The sequence below is a fragment of the Pleurodeles waltl genome, chromosome 3_2 (genome assembly GCF_031143425.1).
Source record: "Pleurodeles waltl isolate 20211129_DDA chromosome 3_2, aPleWal1.hap1.20221129, whole genome shotgun sequence".
Classification (NCBI taxonomy): domain Eukaryota; kingdom Metazoa; phylum Chordata; class Amphibia; order Caudata; family Salamandridae; genus Pleurodeles; species Pleurodeles waltl.
Window position 1 is genome coordinate 102,249,826 of NC_090441.1, and position 21,954 is coordinate 102,271,779.

Consider the following 21,954-nt stretch of genomic DNA (forward strand, 5'->3'; position numbering starts at 1 on the left):
AGTGCCTAATGTCATACGAGTTGTTATGCTGAGACAAGATTGTATTAACAGTTTTAAACAAAAAATCCAATAAAAATTGTTTAAAAATAATAATAAAAATAACGATGTCTTGTGAGACGGAGGTACCGAGTAGGTGGAGACTGCTACTGCTCGAAGAGCCGGTCTTGAGGAGTCTTCTGAAGGTGAGTAGGTCTTGAGTCTGTTGGAGGTAGGTAGGGAGCGTGTTCCAGGTCTTGGCGGCGAGGTAGGAGAAGGATCTGCCGCCGGAGGTGGTTCATTGGATGCGGGGGACGGTGGCGAGGGCGAGGCTCGTGGATCGCAGTTGACGGGTCGGCGTGTAGAAATTGAGTCTCTCGTTGAGGTAGGTGGGGCCGGCATTGTGGAGTGATTTGTGTGCGTGGGTGAGGAGCTTGAAGGTGACCCTTTTGTCGACGGGAAGCCAGTGGAGCTCATTGAGGTGGGGGGTGATGTGGCTGTGGCGGGGTGCGTTGGTGATGAGTCGGGCTGAGGCGTTTTGTATGCGTTGGAGCCGTTGGAGGTTTTTTGCTGGGATTCCTGCATAGAGTGCTTTGCCGTAGTCAAATCTGCTGCTGACGAGGGCGTGGGTCACCGTCTTCCTGGTGTCGGTTGGGATCCACTTGTAGATCCTGCGGAGGGTGTTGTAGCAGGAGGAGGTGACGGCGCTGACTTGTCTGTCCATGGAGAGTGCGGAGTCGAGGATGAATCCCAAGTTGCGGGCGTGGTCGGTGGGCGTCGAAGCCGTACCAAGGGTGGTGGGCCACCACGATTCTTTCCAGGCGGAGGGGGATGTCCCGAGGATGAGGATTTCTGTCTTGTCGGTGTTGAGTTTCAAGCGGCTATTTCTCATCCAGTCAGCGACTGCTTTCATTCCTTCGTGCAGGTTGGCTTTGGCGGGGTCGTTGGTGAGGGGGAGGATGAGCTGGGTGTCGTCGGCGTAGGTGATGATGTTGAGGTCGTGACGGCGGGCCACTTGTGCGAGGGGGGCCATGTAAATGTTGAACAGCGTTGGGCTCAGGGAGGAGCCCTGGGGGACGCCGCAGATGATGATGTTGGCTTCTGAGCGGTAGGGTGGGAGGCGGACGGTCTGTGTTCTGCCGGAGAGGAAGGATGAGGTCCAGGCTAGGGCTTTTTCCTGGATGCCGGCTTCTTGGAGGCGTGATAGTAGGGTGCAGTGGCAGACCATGTCGAAGGCCGCTGAGAGGTCTAGGAGGATGAGGGCGGAGGTCTCGCCGTGGTCGAGTTGGCGTCTGATGTCATCTGTGGCGGCGATGAGGGCGGTCTCGGTGCTGTGGTTGCGTCTAAATCCGGTTTGTGAGGGGTCGAGGACATTGTTGTCTTCGATGTGGCGTGTCAGTTGAAGGTTGACGATCTTTTCTGCGACTTTTGCTGGGTAGGGGAGGAGGGAGATGGGGCGGAAGTTCTTGAGGTCCTTGGGGTCGGCTTTGGGTTTCTTGAGGAGGGCGTTGATGTCTGCGTGCTTCCAGCTTTCCGGGAAGGTGCCTGTTTCGAAGGAGGCGTTGATGATCTTGCAGAGTTGGGGCGCGATGATAGTCGGCTTTGTTGAAGATGTGGTGGGGGCAGGGGTCAGTCGGTGATCCGGAGTGGATGGAGTTCATGATTTTGCGTGTTGCGTCGTCGTCGACGTTGGACCAGGCGGTGATGGGGTTGGCGATGCTTGGGTTCGAGGTGGTGACGGAGGTGGGCGTGGTCGGGGTGTTGAAGCTGCTGTGGATGTCGGCGATCTTGCTGTGGAAAAAAGCGGCGAGGGAGTCGCAAAGTTCCTGAGAGGGCGGGATGTCGTTGACGTTGACGTTGGCGCTGGGGGTGGACAGTTCCTTTACGATGCGGAAGAGCTCTTTGCTGTCGTGTGCGTTGTTGTCTAGGCGGTCTTTGAAGGAGGACCTCTTGGTGGTCCTGATGAGGTGGTGGTGTCGGCGGGTGGCGTCTTTGAGGGCTATGTGGTTGTCCGGTGTGCGTTCTTGGAGCCATTTCTTTTCCAGTTTCCTGCAGGCGCGTTTGGAGGCCAGGAGTTCGTCGGTGAACCAGGAGGCTTTCTTGCTGGCGAGGTTGCTGAGGGGTTTCTTCAGTGGGGCGAGGATGTTGGCGCAGTTGTTGATCCATTGTCTGAAGTTGCAGGCCGCGGTGTCTGGGTCGGTGGGCTTGTTCGGTGGGTTCTGGGAGAGGGTGCTGAGAAGTTGTTCTTCAGTGACTTTGCCCCAGTTGCGGCGGGGGAGTTGGCGGCTGTGGTGGTGTGCAATGTTTTTGTTGTAGGTGAAGTGGATACAGTGGTGGTCGGTCCAGTAGGGTTCGGTGGTGTCTTTGAAGGTAACGTGGTCGCTGGTGGAGAAGATGGCGTCCAGTGTGTGTCCGGCGGCGTGGGTTGGTGACGTGACGAGTTGTCTGAGTCCGAGGTTCTTGAGGTTGCTGATCAGCGTGGTGGAGTTGCGGTCGTTGTTGTTCTCGAGGTGAAAATTGAGGTCCCCGAGGAGGATGTAGTCCGTGGAGGCGAGTGCCTGGGTGCTTGCGAGGTCGGCGATGGTGTCGCAGAACTGGGCACTGTAGACAAGCGTACCTCTGAGGGTGGTGTTGGGGTCGGTGTGGATCCGGAAGTGTAGAAGCTCTGCGGTGTTGAAATGCTCGTCGGTGTGGGTGGTGATCTTGAGGGAGGATTTGTGGACAATGGCGAGTCCTCCTCCGTAGCCGTTGGTGCGGTCCCTGCGGGAGATCTTGTATCCGTCTGGGATGGCGATGGCGATGTCTGGTGCGGAGGTGCCAGTTACAGGGTGGCAGCTACTAGGCCAATTTCTGATTCCTCCCTTTGAAGAGAATTTTGACACGCACGACAGCAGGTACCAGGGCAATTAATATAGGTTACCAACAATTGTGATGCTTTCTTACAATGTGGGGTCCTTTCCTACATGTTAGTATCCTGCTGTATCCACCTACCCTCAAACCTCAATTTTTACCTATTTTGATTCTCACACCATCTTCGTCAATGCACTTGACTAGTTCTAACTTCTAGTCTGCTTTTTTTTAATAAGTCTCCGCAATAATAATACAGAAAAAGCTGTTATATCCCACATTTTACAATCAGGACATCTCTATTAGGCGACATCTGATGGCCTTTGTTATATACAGGCGTAGTGGTCTGCCACTGTCGGATAAGAGGCCTCTGTGGATAACAGTACTAACGCCGCTGTCATGTAAGGGGCCTATCTGTGGGTAACCTACACCCGATCTACCTACTCAAATGTGCTGCTTACCCTAGTGTATATGTATAACATATTCACTCCTCTCACCACAGTCCAGAAAATAAAGGCACCAGCACTCAGGGCGGTTGCTAAAATGTTCTTTTATTCACCAGACAGCCAAGCTTTACGCATTTCGTTGTCTCGTAGCCTTGCGCACATTTATAGTATATAGATTTGATTAACCAACATTTTTTATGAGCCTCCACCTCAGTTCTCAGTATTGTGCCAAGTGGCACGCTCTACCCTCATCGCATGCACCCACCAGTAACCGGTGCCTTGGGTCCATGCAGCACTCGGTCCGCTGCCTCACTACACTGGCCCTGCATGGCCACTCCTGGGTCATGCTGCAACCTACAGGGCACAAGCCCTGTATACACAAAAAAGGCGCAGCCTGGAGAGACAAAGGCCCTTAGGATGGCATGACCGGCGAGCCCTTCAGAGATTACATCATGAAAAAAAACACAAACCGAAGGAAAGGAAACCTGATGGGTGACTGGAAAATTAGAGAAAGTGAACTGAACAAAACAGGGACACTTCGAGAGCTCAGTGGAGTAATAATACGTAAAATAATAGTGTGCACTGCAGGAGGCAAGCGGGAAGGTAGACAAACACCAGGAAGCGACCCCACAGAATTGTGAGACTGTCCTGCAGAGGACAGCCACAACCACAGGGAGGGGTCATCAAGAGACCAGACAACCTCAGAGAAATAACCAGAGACCAGACAACTGAAAAACCGTATATGTACAAGAGACGAGTGAAGAAACCCACAAAATGGGTGGCGTCGAAAAGGCAAATAGACAAATAACGACAATCAAGCTGCTGCCCCTGTGATAATAACAGTAATGGGGCACAAGCAGTGGAACCTGGACAGAACCTGGAGAGGACCTGGAATTGGTCTGGTCCCACCGCCCACCATGTCCTTAGTAAGTGCTACCTCCAGGTCACTGACTGCCCTGCCCACAGCCCTGATGCCAGGTATCCATGGCATGCCTAAATCACTATCTCAAAACAACCAGAGAAACAGATGGTGTTGTCAGAAGATCCTTGTTACATTATATGGGCAAACATATCTGTAAGTTCAATCAAACTGACCAAACACTAAAGATAACTCGAATTATGAAGCAGCTGTAGTGGTGCTGGAGGCTCACTGCACTCCACACTTGAACACTGGCATTTTACCATTTGGTAGGCACAACAGAGTGAAGACCAAGCAATCGGCAGTTTCTGTGCCTGCCTGCGAGAACCTGGCAGCAGACGTACAGATGATGATCCAGCCAAGAAAGTGAGGGCACAACTAATACAAAGATGTTGATTGTCAACACTGTGATGGTTGATACTGTAGGAGCTATTCTTGACACTAGACCCTATACTCATGTTCGGCAGATCACACAAACTGTCTAATGCTTAAGCAGAGTAAATGGGGTGTGCTCTGGCCCAAATGATGATCAAAGAGGAATATGCAGAGCCCTGAAGAATTAAATCAGAGACAGTTGACACCATCAGAGGCAAACCACCCTCAAGAGGACTGGTCTACAGGGTTTGACAACGAGAAGCAAGGATTATCATGTGGCTACACGGGGGGGCACTTTTCAGATAGTTCAAGGGTGTGAAAAATGTAGATTCATCTCGAAACAAAGTTAAGGGTTAAGAACATAGCAGGTGATATCAAGATAACAAAATAAGTGGACAGATCCATTTAGTTGAGTGTTTACGATGGATCTTGTGCAATGTGACTTTTCATATCTCATTTGTAGGTAGGTCGTCCACAAACAAAAGGCCTCAACCCAAATGTCGAGTACAGATACATGGGTTCGATGTGACAGCTTTAATTGTCTCAGAAGTGTTGGTGAATGTCTTGGATAAATGCCAGTATTTGCAGCTAAAACCCAGATCACGCCTCGCACCCACCATAGGAATATTTTTTGCCTATGGTGGTATGGTCTCTTTGAAGCTAGCAGGGCCATTTGAAAGCGGGGTGCACCACAAACACAAAGCAACATAGAAAAAGCTCTTCATCATAGACCCGGGGACAGTCATGTTGTATGAACACATGGGACATGGAGGGACTGCCGAAAGAAGTAAACTATTTTTTTCAAGGACTGTGCTGCCTGAAAAGGAAGATAAAACTACGCATAGACTCAAACATGAAGGCTCTTACCCTTCTTCACAGACGAATACCTTTCCACCTCCTGTCACTGGTGGAGACAGAACGCAGCAAATTGGAACAATAGGGGGTCACTGAAAAGGTATCTCACACAACACCCGTGGTGTCCCACTTCGTATTGACAACAAAACCAAAGCAATACAGGACTGTTCCAATCTGCATTGCTTTGCACCTCCAAAGCCAAGCAATCAAAAAGGAAACCCTATATTTCCCCAACCATTGACAACATACTTTAGAATGTCTGTGGAACCCATCGGTTTTTCAAACTCTTCATGGGCCATTTGTAATTTCCTGATGAATTACACCATTACAGAAACACCTATTCCCTCTACAGTACCCTTTCTAGCATCATGTTTGGCTTAGCTGTCAGGGGTTCCACTCCAAAAGTCCCTTACTTTGAAGCATGGGTGGGCCCCCGACAGGCATGCTAGCCAGCACTGCCAGCTAAAAAGTAATGTATATATATGCTGGCATGAAGCGTCATACTAAGCCAGGTAGTTTGAACGTGGGTGATCAGATTTCCAGAAATGATTGTTACCCAAGAGGAAAGTTCACGATGCCTGTTGAGTGTGCATATGGACGGTGAGTGAGTTGAAAGGAACTCTGGTCATGGTAACTTGTTACTCCAAACAAGTAACATGCAAGCATCTTTTTTCAACAAACACAACGCCATGAAAGAACCTCGGGCGTGAGTCCACGGATCACCACCATGCTTAGCGAGATGTTATGATGGCTAAGTGCAGGAGTGGTCTTCCGCTAGGACTCTGAGCACATGCATGTCATATGCCCCCCAAGCAACAGATGTTACACCTGCAGCAGGAAGCAGAGATGCCTCTTTGACAGGGGAAACAGTGGGTCAACCCTTTGAGAACGAAACCACCACTATCCCAGACACCGAGAAACTACATTTGGTACTTGAATGCTTATTGTCTATTTAAGAATCTTTTGGTGGTTGCTATCTGACTGACTCGCCACATTCCTTATCAATGTCGATAATAAAGCTTTTAATATGTGTCCGTTACAGAAGTCAGTTTTCAAACGTTTACCTGGCACGTGCTTTACTTTTAGTCACCTCAGTAACTGATGTTTTTTCCTCACCGTTTTAAGCCTAACCAAGTTATTTATTTATTTGCAAAATCTTACTGCCATTTAATAGAAGGAACACAATTTAATAACAATACAGAGATCAGATAGGCTTAGTTATAGACACAGAAACGCTATTAATCGTGGTGCACAGCTTTCTAAACCCGTGTTTTTGCTAATCATTGATCCTTCAGTTTTGTAACACGCTTTTACATTCACCACTGGATGGCAGCATGGTTTAATAAATTAGTGTTTAAACCTCTCTGCAAAAATGGCGTTTTCCAATCTACATTTACTGTTCTGCTTGTTTTGCAGCTGGACACGTTAGCACACGTGAGCCCCGCCGTGGCCTGCCGCGTGGCCATCCTCGCCGTGGCCCGCAGTGACTCAGACTGGAAGCTGCTTCTCTCTGCCTGGGTCGCTTCGCACGACTCCGAGCGCCAGCAGCTCCTGCAGCGCCTCACCGAGAGCTTTCTAGGTAACTGCGCCTTCCAAAGGGCCTGTCTTGTCCCATCAGTCCTTCCACGCTGTTAGTGGAAAGACTCCAAAGCTGTAGCTGTTTGCTATTAAATATTGCATTGACAGATAATTGACTAAACACAAAACCACCGGACCTCTTTTACTTGATTGATTTATGTCCACATGTGCACTTTGCTTTGTATCACTACGTTGATGTAATCAGTCTTAATATCACTCTACGGCTGGCTTTATCGTTTTGCAAACACTGAACGGCAAGGAAAACAAGCAATGGCATCGCCAGTAGGGGTGGCCTTTGTTTTTTTATTTCTAATTGGTTGTAAAATATTAGAAAAATGTTATAATAATTTTTGTTTTAAATTTGACAATCCGTTAACGGTTTATAAATTTTTTAAACAGACATTATATAACATTTTTGTAATATGTGTATTCCAGTTAGATAGAACAAAGAAACAAAGGGAAAACCTATTGGCATGATGTGAAGAAGACAGAGAAGCATCTCCCTGTACAGGGAGTGCAGAATTATTAGGCAAGTAGTATTTTTGAGGATTAATTTTATTATTGAACAACAACCATTTTCTCAATGAACCCAAAAAACTCATTAATATCAAAGCTGAATATTTTTGGAAGTAGTTTGTAGTTTGTTTTTAGTTTTAGCTATGTTAGGGGGATATCTGTGTGTGCAGGTGACTATTACTGTGCATAATTATTAGGCAACTTAACAAAAAAATATATATACCCATTTCAATTATTTATTATTACCAGTGAAACCAATATAACATCTCAACATTCACAAATATACATTTCTGACATTCAAAAACAAAACAAAAACAAATCAGTGACCAATATAGCCACCTTTCTTTGCAAGGACACTCAAAAGCCTGCCATCCATGGATTCTGTCAGTGTTTTGATCTGTTCACCATCAACATTGCGTGCAGCAGCAACCACAGCCTCCCAGACACTGTTCAGAGAGGTGTACTGTTTTCCCTCCTTGTAAATCTCACATTTGATGATGGACCACAGGTTCTCAATGGGGTTCAGATCAGGTGAACAAGGAGGCCATGTCATTAGATTTCCTTCTTTTATACCCTTTCTTGCCAGCCACGCTGTGGAGTACTTGGACGCGTGTGATGGAGCATTGTCCTGCATGAAAATCATGTTTTTCTTGAAGGATGCAGACTTCTTCCTGTACCACTGCTTGAAGAAGGTGTCTTCCAGGAACTGGCAGTAGGACTGGGAGTTGAGCTTGACTCCATCCTCAACCCGAAAAGGCCCCACAAGCTCATCTTTGATGATACCAGCCCAAACCAGTACTCCACCTCCACCTTGCTGGCGTCTGAGTCGGACTGGAGCTCTCTGCCCTTTACCAATCCAACCACGGGCCCATCCATCTGGCCCATCAAGACTCACTCTCATTTCATCAGTCCATAAAACCTTAGAAAAATCAGTCTTGAGATATTTCTTGGCCCAGTCTTGACGTTTCAGCTTGTGTGTCTTGTTCAGTGGTGGTCGTCTTTCAGCCTTTCTTACCTTGGCCATGTCTCTGAGTATTGCACACCTTGTGCTTTTGGGCACTCCAGTGATGTTGCAGCTCTGAAATGTGGCCAAACTGGTGGCAAGTGGCATCGTGGCAGCTGCACGCTTGACTTTTCTCAGTTCATGGGCAGTTATTTTGCGCCTTGGTTTTTCCACACGCTTCTTGCGACCCTGTTGACTATTTTGAATGAAACGCTTGATTGTTCGATGATCACGCTTCAGAAGCTTTGCAATTTTAAGAGTGCTGCATCCCTCTGCAAGATATCTCACTATTTTTGACTTGTCTGAGCCTGTCAAGTCCTTCTTTTGACCCATTTTGCCAAAGGAAAGGAAGTTGCCTAATAATTATGCACACCTGATATAGGGTGTTGATGTCATTAGACCACACCCCTTCTCATTACAGAGATGCACATCACCTAATATGCTTAATTGGTAGTAGGCTTTCGAGCCTATACAGCTTGGAGTAAGACAACATGCATAAAGAGGATGATGTGGTCAAAATACTCATTTGCCTAATAATTCTGCACTCCCTGTATTGTAGTACTGCTACGCTTTAACCCATTCGCTGCCAGGCCTTTTCCCCTCCTGTGCCGAGCCTTTTTTTGGCTATTTGGGGCAGTTCGCGCTTAGGCCCTCATAACTTTTTGTTCAAATAAGCTAGTGTTATAATTAAGTTCAGTAGACCAGATCAATTAGTAGATTTATTGGTAAACTCCTTGCATTACACCTTCACAGTTCACTGCTTCTCACCAACTCCTCAGCCTCCTTCTGCCTCTCTTCATCAACATTCTAAGGTGCACTCCAGATCGTACCATTAGTCAACATTCTATAGGAATGGTTGGAGTGCACCATTTTACTAACCATAATTACACTATGTATTATTCAGAATTAATAAAGGAAAATAAGGTTAATAGAATCATAATAATAGTGTACATAATTAGGACAAGAACTATGTTACATATATTGGGTTATTTAAACAACACATTACAACAGCTAGCCAAGACAAACTTGCGTCCTTTTTTCCCCCAACATCCTAGGGATTCTAGAGGTACCCAGACTTTGTGGGTTCTCCTGAAGGAGACCAAGTAATTAGCCAAAATACAGCAAAAATGTTGTTTAAAAAGAAAAGAAAAATGGCTACAGAAGAAGGCTTGTGGTTTTTTCCCTGAAAATGGCATCAACAAAGGGTTTGCGGTGGTAAAATCACCATCTTCCAAGCTTTCAGGAACAGACAGACTTGAATTAGAAAATGCCATTTTTCAACACAATTTTGACATTTTACTGGGACATACCCCATTTTTATTATTTTTTGTGCTTTTAGCCTCCTTCCAGATAGTGACCGAAATGGGTGAGAAACCATTGCTGGATCCCAGACAGCTAAACATTTCTGAAAAGTAGACAAAATTCTGAAATTCAGCAAGGGGTCATTTGTGTAGATCCTACAAGTGTTCCCTACAGAAAATAAAAGCTGAAATAAAAGAATATTGAAATTGAGGTGAAAAAAACAGCCATTTTTCTCCATGTTTTACCCTGTAATTTTTTCCTTTGATGTTAGATTATTGAAAGCAGTATACCATTACGTCAGCTGGACTCCTTTGGTTGCGGGGATGTATAGGGCTTGTAGGGTCCTCAAGAACCCTAGGTACCCAGAGCCAATAAATGACCTGCACCTTGCAGTCGGTTTTCATTCTATACCGGGTATACAGTAATTAATTTGCTGAAATATAAAAAGTAAAAAATAGGTATCAAGAAAACCTTTGTATTTCCAAAATGGCCACAAGATAAGGTGTTGAGATGCAGTGGTTATGTGCACTTCTCTGAATTCCGGGGTGCCCATACTAGCATGTGAATTATAGGGCATTTCTCAAAAAGATGTCATTTTTACACACTTTCTTACCTTTGGAAGGAAAAAATGTAGATAAAGACAAGGGGCAATAACACTTGTTTTGCCATTCTGTGTTCCCCCCTGTCTGCCAATAAAAATGGTACCTCACTTGCGTGGGTAGGCCTAGGCCCGCGACAGGAACTGCCCCACAACATAAGATGGACACATCACATTTTCACAAAGAAAATAGACCTGTTTTTTGCAAAGTGGCTAGCTGTGGATTTTGGCCTCTAGCTCAGCCGGCACCTAGGGAAACCTAGCAAATCTGCGCAGTTTTGAAAACTAGACACCTAGGGGAATCCAAGATGGGGTGACTTGTGGGGCTCTGACCAGGTTCTGTTACCCAGAATCCTTTGCAAACCTCAAAACTTGGGCAAAAAACACTTTTTCCTCTCATTTCGGTGACAGAAAGTTCTGGAATCAGAGAGGAGCCACAAATTTCCTTCCTTCCTTTCAGTTCCCCCATGTCTCCCGATGAAATTGGTACCTCACTTGTGGGGGGTAGGCCTAGCGCCCGCTTCAGGAAAAGCCCCAAAACACAAAGTGGACACATCACATTTTCACAAAGAAAACAAAGCTGTTTTTTGCAAAGCACCTAGCTGTGGATTTTGGCCTCTAGCTCAGCCGGCACCTAGGGAAACCTAGCAAATCTGCGCAGTTTTGAAAACTAGACACCTAGGGGAATCCAAGATGGGGTGACTTGTGGGGCTCTGACCAGGTTCTGTTACCCAGAATCCTTTGCAAACCTCAAAACTTGGCAAAAAACACTTTTTCCTCTCATTTCGGTGACAGAAAGTTCTGGAATCAGAGAGGAGCCACAAATTTCCTTCCTTCCTTCCAGTTCCCCCATGTCTCCCGATGAAATTGGTACCTCACTTGTGGGGGGGGTAGGCCTAGCGCCCGCGTCAGGAAAAGTCCCAAAACACAAAGTGGACACATCACATTTTCACAAAGAAAACAAAGCTGTTTTTCGCAAAGCAGTTAGCTGTGGATTTTGGCCTCTAGCTCAGACGGCACCTATGGAAACCTAGCAAACCTGCGCAGTTTTGAAAACTAGACACCTAGGGGAATCCAAGATGGGGTGACTTGTGGGGCTCTAACCAGGTTCTGTTACCCAGAATCCTTTGCAAACCTCAAAATGTGGCCAAAAAAACCCTTTTTCCTCTCATTTCGGTGACAGAAAGTTCTGGAATCAGAGAGGATCCACAAATTTCCTTCCACCCAGCGTTCCTCCAAGTCTCCCGATAAAAATGGTATCTCACTTTTGTGGGTGGGCCTACTGCCCGCAAAAGGAAATGCCCCAAAACACTATCTGGACACAACAAATTATCAAATACAAAACTACCTGTTTTTGCGGGGGGCACCTGCATTTTTGGTCCTGGGTTCAGCAGCCTTCTAGGGAAACCTACCAAACCCAGACATCTCTGAAAACTAGACACCAGAGGGAGTCCAGTGAGGTGTGACTTGCGTGGATCCCCCAATGTTTTCTTACCCAGAATCCTCAGCAAACCTCAAATTTAGCTAAAAAATCATTTTTTTCCCACATTTATGTGTAGGATCACCGCACTGGGACAAATTTCATATCACCCAATGTTCCCCTCAGTCTCCCGGTAAAAATGATACCTCATTTGTGTAAGTGGGCCAAGTGCTTGTGAAAGGGAAGAGCCAAAAACATGTCGATATTGAGGGGGAACCAAAGGGAGTCCAAAAGGGCAGTTTGCAAAAAAACATTTTTAGGCTGACAAGTGCAGCAGAATTTTTATCAGTATAGATGAGACAATGCTGGGTGGTAGGAATTTTCTGGATTCCTGCAGATTCCGGAAGGTTCCATCACAAAAACGTGGGAAAAATGTGTGATTTCCAGAAAGGTTGGAGGTTTGCAGGGGATTGTGGGTACAAAAATGGTGCGGGGTGCATGTGAAACACACCACCCTGGAATCACCCAGATGTTTAGTTTTCAGATGTGTCTAGGTCTTGTGGATTTTTCTACATGGCAGCGTCCCAAAGTCCATAAAGCGCAGCCTTCACCATTCCAAGTGGGACGATTTTGAGAGTTAGCCAAGCTCTCGTGGCCTAAATGTAAAACTAAAACCCCAAATAATCAAATGTCATTTTGTTTGCTGTGGGATAAGATATTTTAGATTGCGGGGGAGAGCTGAAAGACTGTTACCCCCTTCAGTTGGGATGGGGGCATAACCAGGCCCATACTGGTTGGTAGCCACCACCCTAACATTTTTAGTTTAAAAAAAAAATTCCCTGCATCTAGTAGACTTTCTGCCCCCCCCGGGTGTGGATCAGGTGTAATTGCCCCATGTACCCACTGGTGGGCAGAACAACTTTGGCCCCATTTATTTGGGGTGGGGGTATGGCCATACCCCCACCCTCTTATTTTTGAAAAAAAAACTTCCCTGGCCTCTGGTGGGCTTTCTGCACCCCCTTTGGGGCAGATGGGCCTTCCAAAAATAGGCCCATCTGCCCCCAAGGGGGGCAGATATGGCCAACAGTAATGTGCCCCCATGGGGAGCGACCCTTACCCAAGGGGCTGCCCCCCTAAAGAAAACACACGCATACACACACACCAATCCCTGGTGCCTAAGTGGTTTCTGCCCCCCTTGGGGGCAGAATGGCCTAACACAAATTGGCCGATCTGCCCCCAAGAGGGGCAGAAATGGTCTAAATACAATTTGCCCCCCAGGGGAGCGACCCTTGACTAAGGGGTTGCTCCCCACCTCTAAAAAACAAACAAAAAAAAAAATCCCTGGCGCCTAGAGGTTTCTGCCACACCTGGGGGCAGATCGGCCTAATAACAATAGATCGATCTGCCCCCCGGCCTAAAATAAATTTGCCCCTCCCCCCGGGGCGTGACTCTTGCCTAAGGGGTCGCTCCCCTTGCGTGAAATTGGCACAAAAAAAAAAGATCCCCGTGCCTAGTGGTTTCTATCCCCCTTGTGGGCAGATTGGCCTAACAATAATCGGCCGTTCTGCCATACAATGTGCCCCCCAGGGGAGCGACCCTTGGCTAAGGTGTCGCTCCCCACTTCTAAAAAAACAACCAAAAAAAAAACAACCCCCCCCCCTCCAAAAAATGTATCCCTGGCGCCTGGAGGCTTCTGCCGACCCTGGGGGCAGATCGGCCTAATAACAATAGGCCGATCTACCCCCAGGGGGGACAGAAATGGCCTAAAATAAATTCCCTCCCTCCCCCCCCCCCCAAATTCCCCCCAGGGAGCGACCCTTGCCTAAGGGGTCGCTCCCCTTGCGTGTCATTGGCGCAAAAAAAACAAGATCCCCGGTGCCTACAAAAATAGGCCGATCTGCCCCCAATGGTCTAAATACAATTTGCCCCTCAGGGGATCGACCCTTGCCTAAGGGGCCGCTCCCCATCTTTAAAAAAAAAAAAAAAAAAAAAAAAAAAAAACGAGCCCTGGTGCCTAGAGGTTCTAAAATAAATTTACCCCCCTTGGGGAGCGACCCTTCCCTAAGGGGTCGCTCCTCTTCCGTGAATTTGGCGTAAAAAAAAAAACTCCCTGGTGTCTAGGGGTTTCTGCCCCCCTTGCGGTCACACTGGCCTCATAAAAATAGGCCGATCTGCCCCCAAGGGGGGCAGAAATAGCCTAAATATAATTTGCCACCTAGGGAGCGACCCTTGCCCCAACAAAAAAAAAACAAAAAAACCCACAAAAAAAAACAAACAAAAAAAATGATCCCTGTCCCCCAGGGGTAGATCTGCCTAACAATAGGCCGAGCTGCCCCCAGGGGGGACAGAAAAGGCCTTGAAAAATATTGCCCCCCTAGGGAGTGACCCTTGCCCAAGGGGTCGCTCCCCTCATGCCAGTTTCCATTCTAAAATAAATCCCTGGTGTCTAGTGGGCACTTCAATTTGAAGCCTCTCAGGCCCCCATCACATGATGGGAAGAGAAATGCTTTTCATTTCTCTTCCGATCGCGCAGGAAGCTGAGCTTCCAGCACGATGGGGAAGTGGCCTCTGATGAGGTCTGCGTGCAAATGCGCGCTGATGTCATCAGACGTCACTGGGGGGCTCGGGGTGGAAGGGGAAGGGCTTCCCCTTCCATCCCTGCCTTGGGGGGTACGGAGGGAAGCCCATGGAGGGAGCGCTAGCGCTCCCTCCGAGCTCCAGGTCGAGAACGTAATGGTTACGTCCTCGGCACAGGAGCATTGTGCCGCGGGACGTAACCATTACGTCCGCGGCACAGAAGGGGTTAAGTGCCCTCAATACGCGGCTCTCTGTATTGTAGTACCTTGTACTACCGATACTCTTTAAGTGGCCTCAATCAGCACCTGGACACGAGAGAGAGGTGTAGGTACAGGTAGAGGTAGGTAGGTGAAGGTGTAGTTAGAGGTAGGTGTAGAGGTAGAGGTAAGTAGGTGAAGGTGTAGGTAGAGGTAGGTGAAGGTAGAGGAAGGTGGAGGTAGGTGTAGGTAGAGGTAAGTGTAGGTACAGGTAGAGCTAGGTGTAGGTAGAGGTAGGTGTAGGTGCAGGCAGAGGTAGAGGTAGGTGTAGATAGAAGGAGGTGTAGGTAGAGGGAGGTAGAGGTATGTGGAGGTAGAGGTAGGTGGAGGTACAATTAGAGGTGTAGTAGAGGTAGATGTTGGTGTAGGTAGAGGTAGGTTTAGGTGTAGGTAGAGGTAGTTTTAGGTGTAGGTAGGTGTAGGTAGAGCTAGGTAGAGGGAGTTGTAAGTAGAAGTAGGTGTAGGTAGAGGTAGGTAGGTGTAGGTAGAGGTAAGTAGTTGTAGGTGTATGTAGAGGTGTAGGTAGAGGAAGGTGTAGGTCGAGGTAGGTGTAGGTCCTGGTAGGTGTAGGTCAAGGTAGATGTAGGTAGATAGAAGTAGAGGTAGGTGTAGGTAGAGGCAGGTGTAGGTAGAGGTAGAGATGAGTAGAGACAAGTGTAGGTAGGTGTTGGCAGAGGTAGGTGTAGGTAGACATAGGTGTTGAGGTAGGTGTAGGTAGAGGTAGGTGGAGATAGAGGTAGGTGTAGGTTGAGGTCTGGTGTAAGTAGAGGTAGGTGTAGGTAAATGTAGAGGTAGGTAGAGGTAGCTGTAGGGAGAGGTAGTTGTAGGTTAGGTAGGTGTAGGTAGAGGTATGTAGGTGTAGGTAGAGTTAGGTAGAAGTAGGTGTAGGTAGACATAGGTAGTGGTAGATGAAGGTAGAGGTAGGTAGAGGTAGAGGTAAATTTGAGCCCACATGCAAAAATGTTTTTCTTCACAAAACTATAAAGCACTCAAATAATCTGAAATCTTTGGTAACGTAAAAAAAGAAATAAAACACTCTGTAAAAATGACCCGAGGCCGCCATCACTATAAAAAAGAAAAAGTTTAAAACATGCTTGACATATTTCTTAAAAAGGTGCATTTACACGTGCACACATTTTGAAAACAATTAAAGTTGCACCGGTAAAGTTGCATTGGCTTAACAAACACTCACGCTCAAATTATAACTCCAGACTGTACATCCACTTAACAATAAAGCACAATTAAAAATAGAAAATAGGTCCAGTATGTCGAATAAAATGTCCACGCTCCACAAAGCCTAAAACATGTAGATCGAAGAGAAACAAACAGAATATGTCCACTCAACAATGAAGCTAAATTGAAAAGTAAAAAGTAGGTCCGGTCTGGCATATAAAATGTCAACAGGAAGGAGTACTTTGTCCAGACGCCATGAAGTCGAACAACACAGAGATCTAAGAGCAACAAACAGGGCAAACATGCCCAAAAACATGTCCAAGCATATAAAATGCAAGATAAAGTGACTGACAAGCACCCTAAGCAAATATACATTATAGAAAAGTTAGAGGTGGAGTAAACACCCCTTCAAATAATTTTTTTCCATAACAAAAGACTTTGCGAGCACAGCACAAGCGATGTGCAGGCAAAACCTAAAAAAAACTGTACTTGAGACTAATAAAAAGTTAACAGATGTAATAAAACAGTTGTGAGTACTATAAAGCCATCCAATTAAAAGCTTACTATAGTCCAAGTAATGCTAAGGTTACCAGATGACTCCAACGCATCTTGGACACCATGTTCCAGGCCTGAGCCTTCCTTCTCAAAATAATTATTTTAAGGTGTGTTAATTCAGACGGTTTACTTGATATGAACCAGTATTAATAGGTAGTGGAAAAAAAAACCAGGCTGGAAAATTGTGTGAGTGATGACAACTTGATCTGGTAATCTTAAATAATGCTGTCATTGAAACAGTCCAAGTTCTTACAAGCCTCACACCATGCCATTTATTAATATCTAGACCGAGGCTTGTGCACTGGCTTGTGCACTTGAACGACCAAGGGTGAGGTCACACGTCACAGTTGCTTAGAACTCACACTCTCAAGCTGATAGTCATGAACTGGTTAAGAAAGAATGGGGTCTACGGAAGATAGAGTAGAGTTGTAACGAAAATAAACAGGCTGATTGGGATATGTTCCTAAACTTTCCCCATCACTGTCCCACAGGCACAACTCATAGATGTCTGAATTCGTAAGACCTAAGGGGTCCAGATAGCCAAAGAAAGGAAATTGGTTATCACTCACTTGTACAGGGTTGGGGAAGAACCTTACGGACATGTTACCTAAAAGAAATTGACAAAGTAACGTGCACCGAGATAGGCAATGGACACAACCTAAGGCGTAATGCAAAAGACTTGTACTCAGATTTCTGCCTGACACCTGATTTCACGGTAGACTTTGATCCTGACACTGACTTTCCTGAACTAGCAGCGCATCTTGGAGGAAATTCCAATGTGAGAGGAGGAAAAAATGAAACTCACATCCACTGAAGCAGATGAAGCACATGTGCTCCAGCAAGCCAGAGAAATCCCCACATGAGCTGCAAAATGACCACGTGTCAGATTACACAATCCCCATAACTAGAGACCTGTGATCCAGACTATCAAGGCACCCACAAGCATGCATTGATTGGTAAATGAATGTTCCTTCTTTGGAAGAGAAAGCTATCTGCTGAGCCCTCGTGATCTGACCAGGAATGAGGTGTAATGCCCTCTACCCCTGAATAGTGCAGTGCAGTAGTGAAGATAGCAGTCAAGCCAATCTCCAATTGTCAGGAATTGGACTCGGAGGAGTTCAAGGGTAATCCTAACATGCAAGTTTAAAATCACTCACCAGATTAGATTCCTAGTTACCCTGGTATGAAGGACTCGCCTTTTATCAGAGGCCCAGATCCTCTTTAGGACAGGTTGTAGGTCAGAATATGGGTGGCACAATCATAGGCTGATATAAATATTTTGTCCTAAATACTGTTTACAAAAATATTGTCCCACTGGGAGTATATTTTCTTTAATGAACTCCAATATGTGATATTTTTTTAAACAATGTATAGTACATATTTTAGGCCATATTCATGTTACAATATTCTGGTAGGACTTCCTGAAAAGTAATAGAAGATAATTGCTAAATTGGTCCCGCATAAATCTAAAGAGCATGAGCTAAAAATAGATTACCTGCCAAGTACCTCAGTATTTTCAGTAAGATACCTTGAATCTGGGTTTTCAGTGAACGAGGAATCTAGAGGACTGGCAGCCTCTAGCAAGAAAAGCTCCACAACAGTTCTTAATTTAGAGGTGCCTCTGGAGACCTTAGAAAATCCTCAGAGGCTTTTCTGACTCAGCAGTTGTGCTATCATATGCCATCTTTCAAGAATAGAAGTCTGCCTCCAGTGTTTCCCCCCTGTGATTGATTCTGCTGGCAAATCCACTACCAGTGCCCATCCCTTCCTATAGGCCATAATCTCTAGTATTGTCTATCATGTGTTCTCTGCAAATCTTCAATGATTGTGTGTGAAAGAAAGTGACTGTATGTACGCCTGCATGTGGGTGGTATTTGTATAGTATGAAAGTAGCCAAAGACCAGCGGAGTGAAACCTAATGACATTCTTCTTGCCACATCATTTCCATAGCCTGCTTTTGGAGCATGTTGACCATATCCTTCTCCGGAGTGTCTAATTGTCCAAATCTCTTTGGGAAATGTGAACCCAAGCGTTTTTCTCATGATACCACCTGACCAAGACTCTGAGAGACTGCACCCTATGTGCTTTAAGGATTTTGCCTCTAGCAGGCTTGCCATTCACACACTGAATGCCACAAGCCTTCTCAGCCTGTACATTCACATCATGGTTGAGCCGGGAAAATGGCCATTATCACTTTGCCTGACCACTTGAAAAATCCTTGTCTGATATTATCAACAGCAGTTTAATTGATTCCAAACAAATTAGATGAGTAGGCTGGATTTTTTCAGACAGAATGACTGTCAACTTATGCTACTACATTTGGATGTGTTCCAGTGGCTTCATGGAAGATATCCAAGAGGCCTTCATGGGCATGTCCTTTGCTGCTGAGAGTCTGTTTGGGGAGAAGGATTATTCCTCCCTGGAATACTTCAAAAACAGCCAAACATCAACATGCCTGCTGGACCTGGCCTCCATAGGAAACCAATGAATCTAGCAGTACTGAACATTTCAGGGCTACTCCAGGCTACAACAGTATCTCAGTATTAAATCTTCGGAGCTGGTTCAAACACTACAACAAATGCATTGTTCCTTTTTAATAAAGGTTGAATCTAAACAACAACTACAGCAGCTCCCATCTGCATCATCCTCCTCTGGGTTTTCTGTCTCAAAAACCCCTGCTTTCTGACCCACCTCTACACCACCAGCTTTCAATGAGTGGAGGGTCTCCCATTCCTCCATCATTTGGGAGATAATCATGTTGATTTGCATAGTCTTTCGGCTAATGCATAAAGACTATGCCCTATTCATAATGTTTTCCCCTCTCCACCACCCTCCTTCCTCCATAATATGCTCTTGATGCCTGAATCAGGTGGCTTAGGCTTTTGCCCTGCTGTACATAGGAGCAATAGAAGTGGTGCCAATAGAACAGAAGGGGACATAGGCTTTTGCTACCCTTAATTTTTGGTTGCCCAAGAAACATGGAGACTTGGGGCCCATCCTTGATCTTCACCTTTTGAATCTGTTCATTTGGTAGGACATGTTCAAAATGCTGAACTAGGTTCTATTGGCCCTGCTCATCCTACATGGTCATAGACATTGCTTGGGGGTCACCATGGGGGCTCAGCACTATCAGTTCACAGTTCTGTTCTTTGGACTGACAACTGTACTGCAAGTTTTCACCCAGGTGCTGGCAATAGGAGTGGCTTCACTGCAGAGGTCAGGAGTCCATGTTTTTGCAATCTTGGATGAGTAAGTGGTGAAAGCAGGGGTCTCCTGTGCTGGTCATGGGACATCTACCATGACCCTTGTCCATAACTGGGGCTTCATGATAAATGCCCAGAAGTTCCATCTCCTCCCCACTCAGAGGTTGCCCTACATAGGAGTGATGCTAGACACAACTTCTATGAAGTGTTTTCATCCTCCTCAGAGGATTGCACATATCCGGCATATATTTGAGATGTTTCTAGCTCAGGCAGGATTTCTAGGTCCTTTACGGTTAATGAACTCATGCATGATGGATGTGTTCCTCCAGTGTGTTGATGGATTGTCCCTACAGTCCTCTGCAAGTTCAGGCTTTTGTAGTTATGAACATCTCATTATTGTGCTGGGTAGCTTATCTGAGCTAAGTGACAGGGCAATTTCCCAGTAGCAAGATACCCCATGGTTACCCTCAGTATAAGTTTAGGGGTGGATGCTGTGAATCAGCTCCCCTTAAAGGTCTAAGGACAGGAAAATAACATCAAATTGATGGAAATGATCTTTTCCTAGTTGGACCGCTGTTCTGCTTAGCTTCAAACTAAGAGGGAACGTGGCTAAAGAATGCAAAGAATGCAGCATTCGTAGTCTGAGTAATGAATTTATTAAGGCACTTCCCAGAGCTCAAACAATAGTATACATAAATATTAACATGAGCATTTAAACATGTGCAGCTACTAAAATAATCACAGTAGTTGAATAATAATAATCAGAAAAAAATGCAACATATCAACAATGAATATGTATGCACTGAATATATAAATATATTTATGCATGCACTCAGCAAAGCTAGATAATTAAGAATTAAAAATGCATCACCATGGGGATCGAATCCAACATCATCCTTGTCCTCGCCAACGTCAAGCTGTGAAACCCTGGACAGCTGAGCCAGGAAAACTTTTCCCCAATGGGACTCTGATTTTCCAAGCAGTGCGTCCAACGTCAGAAATTAGTTCCTTATGCATCAGCGCCAAGTTTCCCCACCTTATATACCTTAAACTCAAGAGGAAGGTTCTGGTAACCTCCCCCTCTTTTTGAGTAAGTTGTGAAATTCAAGTGCTGGCTGCACTTGGTCAGTTTTGAAAACACACAAAAGGATTGGCCAGACCCAAATGTGCATTTCCAAGACAGAGCCGTACCCTTCTCTGCTATGAACATTCTCATCCTTGTACACTCTTATCATCGTTGCAACCTCCATGCTATGTTCCCTTCCCTGGTGAGAAAAGCGGAAACACGTTAAGCTGTGTGTGGAAAAATACCTGCGCCACCGATGTGACGGCATTTGAAGCTAAGCTAAGCACAAAATGGAGTCAGTGGTCAAGATGGAATTGGTGGTTAAATTCAGATAGTGTTACAGCCGCTCATGTGTGGGTGTCATTGCCATAAACAGGAAGTGTTCTAAGTTTTGTGCCATTTACTTCCCTTTGAATGTTTTGCTGATTGATGCCTTTAGGCAAGTTAGTTCCTAGGTTTGCTTTATACATTTTAACTGATTCCACTTTTATTGAAGGCCCCACAGAAGCATGAGAGGATCAAACGTAGTTGATCGCTGCAGATCAAGTGAGGGAGATTTGGTCCGCTTATCTGTTGTAAGCAGTACTCAGCGTCCCCTTCCTCTCCCACACATTGTGTATATGCTTTCATAGATGGATGGGCGGGTCATGCACCCCAGTTGTCTAAGGCTGCAGCTGCATGCATGGAGATTGAGCAGTGCCATCTAGAGGCCTTCCGCTTGCAGACATCTTCATGGTGGCTACCATGAAACCTGCTTCAAAATCCATTAACGGGGACCACTGAAAAAAAATGTGATGTAAATCGGATGTTCTGAACCCCTTTCAGTACTGCATTTTATATGTTGTATGTTTTTTACCATCTCTTTTTCAGTAGAGCCTAGGAGTGGCTGCTGTAAACATTGCCCTGTCTGCCTTCATGTTTCTCTTAGACTAGACGTCTTTGTTTAAGTCTCCCATAGTATTGAGTTTTCTGGAAGGTTTACCGTACTTTTTCACACTCCCTTTATTGTTCCTCATTAGGATTTAAATCTGGTGTTAGCATTCTTTGTGGTATCCCCCATTTAAGCTGATGCATAGTTCCTTGGTTCGACTTCTGACTTTGAAAACTATTTTCTTACTAGCAATAACTTCAGTACATACATTTGATGAACTTCATGCACTCTCAATCTGACCACCCTTCTCTGGTATCCTACTCAGATAAGTTGATTCTTCACCCTTCATTTCTAATGAAAGTGGTCCTGCCTTTCATCTAAGCTAGACAGGCACTCTTCCATGCTAATTCCCTCCTC

General features: G+C 45.8%; 1 protein-coding gene across 1 annotated transcript in view; it reads left to right on the plus strand.

Annotated features, from left to right (window-relative positions):
- Positions 1 to 21,954, plus strand: part of LOC138286353 (uncharacterized) — a 1,286,679-nt gene that overhangs the window by 441,567 nt on the left and 823,158 nt on the right. The window contains exon 53 of the mRNA XM_069226509.1: positions 6,835 to 6,997. Within this exon, the coding sequence (XP_069082610.1) occupies positions 6,835 to 6,997 (163 nt within the window). The remainder of the gene's footprint in view (positions 1 to 6,834; positions 6,998 to 21,954) is intronic.